The 9,745-nt window shown below is 47.0% G+C and overlaps 1 protein-coding gene across 1 annotated transcript; it reads right to left on the bottom strand.

Moving 5' to 3' along the window:
• Positions 1-727: 727 nt before the first annotated feature.
• LOC114682320 (pregnancy-specific glycoprotein 22-like) lies at positions 728-9,119 on the bottom strand. The gene is made up of 5 exons (XM_028856158.1): positions 9,056-9,119; positions 7,029-7,388; positions 3,585-3,944; positions 2,032-2,391; positions 728-1,002 (listed from the first exon to the last, which is right to left on the bottom strand). Exons 1-5 carry the CDS (start codon positions 9,117-9,119, stop codon positions 728-730), a joined length of 1,419 nt encoding a protein of 472 aa, XP_028711991.1.
• Positions 9,120-9,745: the final 626 nt, after the last annotated feature.

The following is a 9,745-nucleotide window of genomic DNA, read 5'->3' as shown; positions in this document are numbered from 1 at the left end:
GAAGTGGAGTTTAGGGAGGAGTTGGGGGAGGGGCAACTGTGGTCAGGATGTAATATATAAGAGGATAATAAAAAAAGGAAAGAAACACATATTAACAGGAAAACACTCATGTGCAAGGTCCCACTGTGAATGCCACTCTCAGGATGAAAACAGTATGACTGCTCTTATGTGAAGGATTTTACATCTGTGCATTAAACAAATTGTGGATCAAAGCTGTTTAGAAACCCGCTATGTCCACAGTGAAACACGAGCGGACCCTTCTCCTGTCACTCTTCCTCACTTCACATGGATGAGGGTGTGCAGGCAGCACTGGACCTAGGTGAATTAGTTAAACAGTGAATGTATTTGACCGTATGAGAGGATGCTTTTCTCTAAGCAAGCAATGCACCATTTTCACAGCAGTCTCCAAACGTTTGAGGGCTCCTGAAATTGCTTCCCATGAATTCCAAGGTATTGCTATGTATTTCAGCCACAACCTAAGCTCTTGAGGACTTTGAATTTTTATATACCATATTGATGTCTTTATTTTCCTTTCAAAACAACCTCACTTTAAATCCTGGCCTTCCCTTTACACACACTTATCTCAGGATTATAGCCATGAGTCACCATGATGGCTGTACCAGAGTAGTAACTAATCATTTTCATCACATAATTTTTCTCCATTTTGTAACCCATTGATAAGGAAATGACACCACTCTGCTGTAGGATGAGAGGAGAGGTCACTAAATCATCTCGGCCAGAAGACTGGGAGACTAGTCTTCAAACTGAATCGGTTGGAGATCTGACACTTATACTCTCCAAAATCCACATTCCTGACAGGATCTATTCTGAGTCCACACTTGGTTGGGGACAAAGTCATCCTCTCTGTGAGCTGCAGATTCTGGTTATTGAAGATCCAACGGATAGAGATATCAGTGTCGGGTGAAATGCAGGTGAAGATCACAGATGTACCTCCTGTGACTGTAGTATCAGTGATTTGAACAAAGGGCTGCGTCACATACTCTATAAAGAAAAGGAGGAAGGTAGTAAATGGCAGTAGTCCTGAGAGTTCTATCAGGCCCTCTTTATACTTTATAAAGCTTCCAGTGGGGAGAATTTGGAGCTGTGTCTATAAACGTATCTTCTACTTTGGATCTCCTACCCAGGGACTGTGTTACCCTGATTCAGGCACTGTTTCCTGTGTCTCAGTTTCCCTGTAACAGGCACATCTAGCTCTCCCTAATGATCATTGCTTTGCCCATGAGTTAAGCTTAGTTATGAGCAATGGTCTGAACTTGGGATGGGGAGCTGCTCACATCAGCAGCATCTGTTACTATTCACCTGCAGAAGAGAATTCCCTGGGCTGGATCCCTGAAGTGAAGGAGGAATCTGGAGTATCTACCTCCTCTGTTTCTTCCCTGGGTGCCTTGACCTTCCTGTGAAGTTTCCCAAGCCCATCAGAACTATAGGCTAATGGCCGAGACACCTGTCCACTAAGCCTCAGGAGAAGGAGATGCTCAGGTGACCTACCTAACTGCAGCTGTCATGTCAGTACACAGCTGGTTCCACACTCTATGGAATAATCAGTCCCATGACTGGACAGTCAGCAAAGCCTTGTTCCCTGTCAGCTCTCACAGGATATCTATAGAAACAGTTAGAAAAACCTCCCCAATGTCACCTTGAGTCTATCCAAGGGCAAAGCTTTGGATTCAGGGCTTCCTTGTGCTCTCTGTGAGGACCTCATGGCTTCCTTAGCCAGGGACTACCTAACTCCCACAGAGTCTTTCTGGAGATATGTGCATGGTGAGAGCTCCAAAGTGTCTGGGCTGCAGCTGATACCCAGCACAGGTCCTCCTCTTTGCACATAAAGACAGGTGAGGAGTTCTAATTTATTACAGTTTGTCTACCCCATATGTGTCCTGCAGTAAGAGCTGACACCCCGGTGTGGCACACAATGCAATGGGGGAGAGAGCAGGCACAGCCCAATCCTGACAGTTTAGTGTATGATGTAGGAAAAGCCACCCCCAGCCATGGGAAACTGTAGTCACTTACTCTTTACATAAAATTCCACGTATGCTTTTTCAGTTTGGGAATTCTTCTTTAAAACTTCTAGTGTGTACATTCCTGCATCTTTCTCATTGACATCCTGGAGCATCAAGGATCCATTATTGTACACCATCCCTCTTCTTTTGTGTGCAGGCCCCCAGGAAATGGAATTGATGGTTCTGCTATATTCTACAATTTTAAGGACCGAAGTACTAAACTTTGATTTGTACCAGACAAGGGTGAGTAGATCTTCTGGAAGATTGTGAACTTGGAGAAGTACGCTTTTCCCCTCAGCAGGATACCGAGGCACCGGTTGGATCATGATTTGGGAAGACGTAAAAGGGTTACAGAACAGAAAAAGAGAAGCTGGGAAGGAAAACAGGAAAAAAATCATCACATGGGGATCGTTGTGCTTGTGGAAAAGGTGATGACCTCCATCCTGAGCAGATGGATTCATTACTCAGCCTAGAGGTGCAGGTCTGTGTTTGTCTATCCCACTTAATGAAGAACAGAAACATGACCTCCTCCTTTCCAACAGTGCCCCTCATAGTGCCATGTCCTCTTCATGGAACTGCACCCTTTGGGTGTCTAAAAGGCTGCTCCCTCACAGGCCTCAATCAGACACTGCACACACTCATGTACACTGAGATGATGCCTCCCCAGAACTCAACAGGCCTGGAACTTTCGCTTTCTAGGTTTTTTTCTTCAGTTTCTTTGAGGCAACACTCAACCCCTGACCACACCTAACAGATGAACTTGCTGCTCTGTCAAGTAGCCCTTAGGTCTGGGGCTGTGTGGGGGCTGGAAGCAGTCTGATCTTTAAGGCAGGCTCAGGTCTTCAAAAGGCCTGGGTGCTAGGCTGGCTGGTTTTATGTCAACTTGACACAAGCTACAGTCATTTTGCAAGACAAGGCCTCAGTTGTAAACACCACCACCAGATTGGCCTGTCAGCAAGAGTACAGTTTACATTTATTTTAAATCGGGGATTTATGCAAAAGGATTTGGATCAATGCAGGCAGTTCAAGCCCTGGACTAGGAGTCCTGGGTGATATAAGAGCTAGTTGAACAAGTATAAAGAGAAAGCCAGTAGAAAGCACCCCTTCATGAGCTCTACACCAGTTCCTGGATTTTATTTATGACACTCTCAATTTGGAGCTATTAAATATTCCAGTTTGATATGGATGTTCTTAAATCACTGTTCCCTATCATCTTTGAGAGACTGTAAGTATAGAGCACTAGAAAATGCTCCCCTGCATCACTTTAGTCCAGCCATGGAAAGATGACAGGATTCAAGCCTCTCTACTCTAGAGCCCCAAGAGCCTGGGCTGATTCTGGCATCTTAGGCTGAGTTACTTTCCATCAAGGTCTTCCTTGATGCAGGTGGAGTCAGAAGATAGAGGATGATCTGTGGTCATTTGTCTCTACCAGTGTGTCCTGTGCTAAGTGCTCAAACCTCCCCGTGGGGACACAGTGCAGAGGGAAGGGAGTCCAGGGCAGCCATGACAGCCCTGTGTGTCTAAGCCCCACCCAGAGCTGAACAGTCACAGAGAGTCACTTACTGTCCACCTGGAGCTGCACTTCTGCTTCTTCCTTTCCCATGTCTATTCTCAGAACTCGTAGGGTGTACAATCCACCGTCTCTCTGAGTGACACTGTGAAGCAACAGGGATCCATCACTGTGCAATGTCTCTCTGCCACTGTATGCAGGCCCCCACACAGTTGACTTCCTGTCTGATATAAAGTGGGTAGCCACAACGTTCTTGAAGTGAATCGTTCCTTTGAACCAGACAAAGCCTACAATGTTCTCTGGGGGATTGTGAATGCGTAGAAGAACACTTCCCCCTTCGGCAACGCTGGGTGGCACTAATTCAATACTGGGCTGGGCAGAGGTAGCAAGGCGCCCACACTTCCAAAGGAAGGCTAGAAGGGAAGAGAGAGAAATGAGACTTTTGTATTTGACTTATGAGGCCCTGTGTCCTGAGCAGCTGTGTCCATTGCTCAGCCTAGGATTGTGGGTGTCTCCCTGCCCTAGTTGGTGGAGGTCTGCACATGACCTCCATGTTCAGTGTCCCCACACTAGTCATTTCCACTATGTGGATCTCTCTCTTCAGTTGTGAACATGGCCCTGACTTACTGCCATCAGATCCCTGCTCACTTTTGCAGTGGATTGGTGTTGGGGTGACGCCTGCCTGACCTCTTCCCCTACAGACCCTGTGTCTTCACTCTGATTTCATTGTTATTCTGTTTCTCTTGGGGTTGCAGCCAACACTGAATTCTCCTTCTAGCTTTCTTTACCTCAAGTCCACTCAAACTGGGACATCATAAGAACCATGAGTTGTCTTGTATTTTTTTTAAATAGTGCCTAGAAAAAACACAGATACGTGTGGAGACTGAATGAATGATGTCCCAGAACCCTGTTCGCCCATGGATTTAAGTAAGAAACTCAGGTTTGGGAATATAATATTAACTCATTCTATTATCTTTGATTTTTTTATACTTGTTTACATATTATACTTGTGTGTGAGTGGTGTAAGGTTTAGTCTAGTGTATGGGGTGGATATAGACATAGTACTTAAGTGGAGGTCAGAGGACTTCTGTTCATTGGTCTCAGCTAGCCAGACAATGAAGTAAATGCCTATATCCATTGGACCACATCAGTGATCCACACCAGCTTGATTTTTATTTGGGCCATCAAGCTGAAAGCATCAGTCTTCAAAATATTGGGGTCATGCTGACTAACTTCATGCAAGAATAATGTCTCCCACCCTTACGGGTTAATATTCAATGAGAGCACTCTAATGCTGAGCCTCTCTCCTGCTCTATCTTCTCCCCTACAAACACTGAGTCTCCACTCGAGTCCTTATGACACTCAGTAGACTCCAGACAGTACATCAGTCCTCTCCTCTCTCATGCCATCAACTCCTGGTCTGCTCATCTGTGAGCAGAAGCCCCTGAGATGTGGTGCAGCCTTTGCACAGGAGGACAGAGAGGCCTCCATTGCCTCAGTAGGCTGATCTGTCATCCCTCTGAGGTTCTTCAGCTCCATCACAGCTCCCAAGCTCTGCTGTCCTTCCCCCATCTGAGCTGAGCCTCTTCCCAGGAAGGAGCACCTCCCAGAGTCTGATGGGTTGAGGGTGAGACTGTGTTCAAAACACTGCTCTGCCCCTCCAGTTTCAGGACTGCCCCAAGTTCCTTTCCCATTCTCTCCTTATGTTTCTGTCTCTAGAACATGGAGTGAGAGTCAAGGGTAATGACCATCCCTGTGACATGAGGTAGCAGCAGTTGACCACAGAACTGCACTCTGCTGTGTCCTGGCCTAGGTTTGTCAACATCAAAAAGAGACAGTCTGCCCAACCGTGTGACAAAGAAACCCAGCCTGCCCTGTGTTCTCAATGCTCTGGAAACATGGAATCTGCTCCCAGCAGGAAGGTGACAAATCTGCCTTTGAGGCTCCAGAGGGACCAGATGATTAATGTGGGGGCGGGGGGGAAGAACAGATCTATTCTCACTGGAGTCTCCATCAGACTCGGTTCTGACTGAGGTCAAAAGGCCCAGGATGTGACAGGAGTCTCACATCTCAGGTGTGTGGGAGGAGGTAACCTGATTCCTGGAAAAAGGCTGTGAGCTCCTTCAGCCTGTGCGAGATTTTCAGGACCATGTTCCCACCTTTCCTCTCTGCTGATCTGTGTAATGGGTCTGCCCATGTGCTCTGTAGTTTTTCTGAGATGCCTGGAACCTCTTTTTAGTTCATTCCCCTTGGATATTGTGTATTTCCCAAAATATAAACACATAAAGTGGGAAACAGAACATGATCTCCTTGGCAGTGTAGCAGACGCATTAAGCAGCCTGTCTGAGAATGCTGGGACCATGATTTCCAGGTCTGTGAAAACAGGGGTGGAACCAGGCTACGAGGTAAGATCCTGGTTCAGGTAAATACTTTTCTGCCAGTTCATTATGTGTCCTGATAACATACCCTGGTGTTCACCAGGGGAAATAAGGCTCATGTCTGGGAAGCTGTCAATCAGCACAGCCTGTAGCCATTTGCCTGCAGAAAAAAAAAAATCCCCAAGCTGGGCCCAGAGGACAAGCACTTGTCAGGAGAACCTGTGTCCTCAGTCCTTCTCCTTGGGGACCATGACCTTTATGTGAAATCTCATATGTCCAATGAGGACAGTTAGTTAATGGCCTGGACACCTGTTGAGTTATGCTCCCCTGATGACTCTCTGAAGAAGACAGTCCAAGAGATGGAGCCCAACCAAGGTTTCATGACAGTGCAGTCTGGTTCCACACATCACAAGACCTCCATTACTAGGGACCACTGTTCCCTGCCATCAGGAAGTCAGAATCCAACACTTATAAAATGCTTCTCGTGGACACCTGGAATTGAGTGTCAAACAGAGGTCTGCAGGCAGGGCATCCTGGTACTCACATCTCTGTGAGGGTCTCATGTTTACCTCAATCATGGTCTTTCTCAAGGAAACACTCCTGGTAAAAACCTCAAGAGTTAGAGGCAGATATCCTTGGCTGAACTTGCCACCATGCATCCACCTGTGTGCAAGGTGAACTCAAACGAAAGATTCTGATCCATGCCATTGTTCTACACCATATGTATCCTGACTGAATGTTCAAACCCAGCTGGGGCACAATGCATAGGTGTCGAGGCTCATGAGAGCATACAACAAGTGATAACTGGTGTTCATATGTCAACCCACGAAACGAATAACTCTTTGATGGGAAGCCCCACCTGGCAAGGCCATGAGGTCACTGACTATAAATGACCAGTTGCTAACTGTCTCTGTCTCTCTCGTGTGCCACTTCATTTCTTCACTAGGAACTGCATGCCTTCCTTAAGAACAGCTATGGTATCTCCCCATTTACCATGCATTTACATGTAACGTGTACACATCTCAATCTTATGGGCAAGGTGGGCACAAACCACTCTCCTGTGTATGTCCAGTGAAAAAGGACTCACAGAGCTCACAGAATTCACAATGAATCACGTACCGTGCACTTGGAGGTACATGGATGTTGTTGATACGATTTTTGCACGTCTGTTATAGGTTCGTAGAGTGTAGTATCCTGTGTCCTTCTGGGTGACGTTTTCCAGCAACAGAGATCCATTGTGATATATTGTCTCTCTGCCACTGTGCACAGACCCTGTCACACTTAAATTGTTGTGCAGTGTATATACCGCAATTCCTTGGTTCATATCTGTTAGTCCTTTGAACCAGGCTAAGGCCATAAGATTTTCTGGCAGATCATGGACAAGGAAAAGGACATTTTCTCCTTCGGCCACTAGGGGTGGCAGTGATTCAATGGTCACATCGGCAGTGGTGGACAAGTGCCAGAAAGTTAAAAGGGAGGCTAGAAAGGAATTGAGGAAAAAAAAAACACCAATATTAAATGTGTGTGATCATCACTCATCTTTGGTGCGTGAATAGAAGTGTGCCCACCCTCCTTTGCAGGCATGAGCAACATGACTTCCATTGACTCACAGTATCTGAGTGTGTCAGTAACCCTCTTAGGAATTCTCTGCTCAGGTGTCTGCCTGGTTCCCCACTCGGTGTCCCATATCCTCCTTACAGAGAGTATTTGGAATGAGAAGCAATGCCTCTATGAACTCCTCCTCTGGAAAGTCCTCACTTCTGATTATTTTTCTCTGTTCCCTCTATGATTATAGTCAACCCATAATTTCCTCTTTTGGATATACTGACATCAGTTCTGCTAGAACCAGAGCATTTTGTTTGTGTGTTTGATTTTTTTTATTTTATTCTTTTTTATTTAGTTTTATTTTATTTTATTTTATTTTATTTTATTTTACAACACCATTCAGTTCTACATAACAGCCACAGATTCCCTTGTTCTCTCCCTTCCTGCCCCCCTCCCCTTCCCCCCAGCCCACCCCCCATTCCCACCGCCTCCAGGGCAAAGCCTCCCCTGAGGACTGAGATTGACCTGATAGACTCAGTCCAGGCAGGTCCAGTCCTCTCCTCCCAGATTGAGGCAAGTAAGTGTCCCTGCATAAGTCCCAGGTTTCAAACAGCTAACTCATGCAATGAGCCCAGGACCTGGTACCACTGCCTAGATGCCTCCCAAACAGATCAAGCCAATCAACTGTCTCACCTATTCAGAGGGCCTGATCCAGTTGGGGGCCCCTCAGCCTTTGGTTCGTAGTTCATGTGTTTCCATTCATTTGGTTATTTGTCCCTGTGCTTTATCCAACCTTGGTTTCAACAATTCTCGCTCATATAAACCCTCCTCTTTCTCACTAATTAGACTCCCAGCGCTCCACCCAGGGCCTAGCCATGGATATCTGCATCCAGATTCCTCAGTTCTTGGATGGGGTTTCTGGCACAACTATTAGGGTGTTTGGCCATCCCATCACCAGAGAAGTCCAGTCCCGGCTGTCTCTCGACCATTACCAGCAGTCTTTTGCGGGGGTATCTTTGTGGATCTCCGTGGGCCTCCCTAGCTCTCTGCTTCCTCCCCTTCTCATGTGGTCTTCATTTACCATGGTCTCCTATTCCTTGTTCTCCCTCTCTTTTCTTGATCCAGCTGGGATCTCCCACTCTCTTTCCCTCGACCCTCGCCCTTCATTGCTCCCACTCATGTCCAGGTTGTTCATGTAGATCTCAGCCATTTCTCTGGAGTCTGTTCTCTATCTACTGTGTGGGAGCTGAAGGTTGGTTTTGGGTTGTCATAACTTCACACACTGAGACATCTCACTAGCCCTCCCCTGTTTGATTTCTATTTGGAAGATCACGCTGCCATGGTTGGGAACAGTTGTCTTCAGAACATTGCAGCCAATGTAACTCACTGTGAACACCGAGTGTTTGAGCCTTCTCCCTTACCATCATCACCTGCTGTCCTCTGAGAGCTTCAGGCTGCCGAGCCTCTGTCCCTCACTGTACCTTCTGCCCCGTGACTGCAAACAGAAACCTCGAGTCTCTTCTCAAGATCCTGACTCTTTAGGAGACTCCAGCCTGCCCCTGAGTTCCCTCCCCACACAGTCAGAGAGTGGGTACCCTTACCTGTGAGCAGGAGCCCCTGACAGGGGGTGCAGCCCTTGCAGAGAAGCACAGAGGACCCCTCCATCAATATCTCACTTGCTGTCCTCCCTCTGAAGAGAAGAGATTCAGCTCCAACACAGAACTCAGGCTCTGCTGTTCTTCCTCTTTCTGGGCTGAGATTTTTCTGAGACAGGAGCACTTCCCAGAATCCAATGGATGGCGAGTGATGGGATTTGAGTCCAACGCACTGCTCAATCCCTTCTACTCTCAGTGCTGTCCCGCATCCCTCTCAACTTCCCTTTTTGTTTCTCCTCCAAGAAACACATTGAGCAACAAGGCTGATAAGCATCCCCATGCCCTCAGAGAACAACGACTCATCCCAGGGCTGACACCTATTGTGTCCTTGCCTGTGCCGGTCAGCACCAAAGAGTGAGCTTCATCATGCCTCTGTGTCCTTGTCACACCGAGACCCAGCTGAGCCCAGACTCTACCCTACGTTCTCAGTGCTCTTGGAAAGTGGAATTTACCCCCGGTAAGAAGGTGACAGAAATGTCTCTGAGGGCTGGGAAGAGACCAGCTGAGTGATGACTAGGTACGATGATCATTCCTTTATCACTAATGTCACCAGTCAAATTAAAGATACAGGAGAAAGGTCCAGGAGCAGTTGTGTGAGGAGTTTCATGTGCTCAGTGTTGGGAAAGAGGTGACCTG

The sequence above is a fragment of the Peromyscus leucopus genome, chromosome 1 (genome assembly GCF_004664715.2).
Source record: "Peromyscus leucopus breed LL Stock chromosome 1, UCI_PerLeu_2.1, whole genome shotgun sequence".
Classification (NCBI taxonomy): domain Eukaryota; kingdom Metazoa; phylum Chordata; class Mammalia; order Rodentia; family Cricetidae; genus Peromyscus; species Peromyscus leucopus.
The sequence above is the reverse complement of the archived record's forward strand: the minus strand, read 5'-3'. Positions and strand labels throughout refer to the sequence as shown.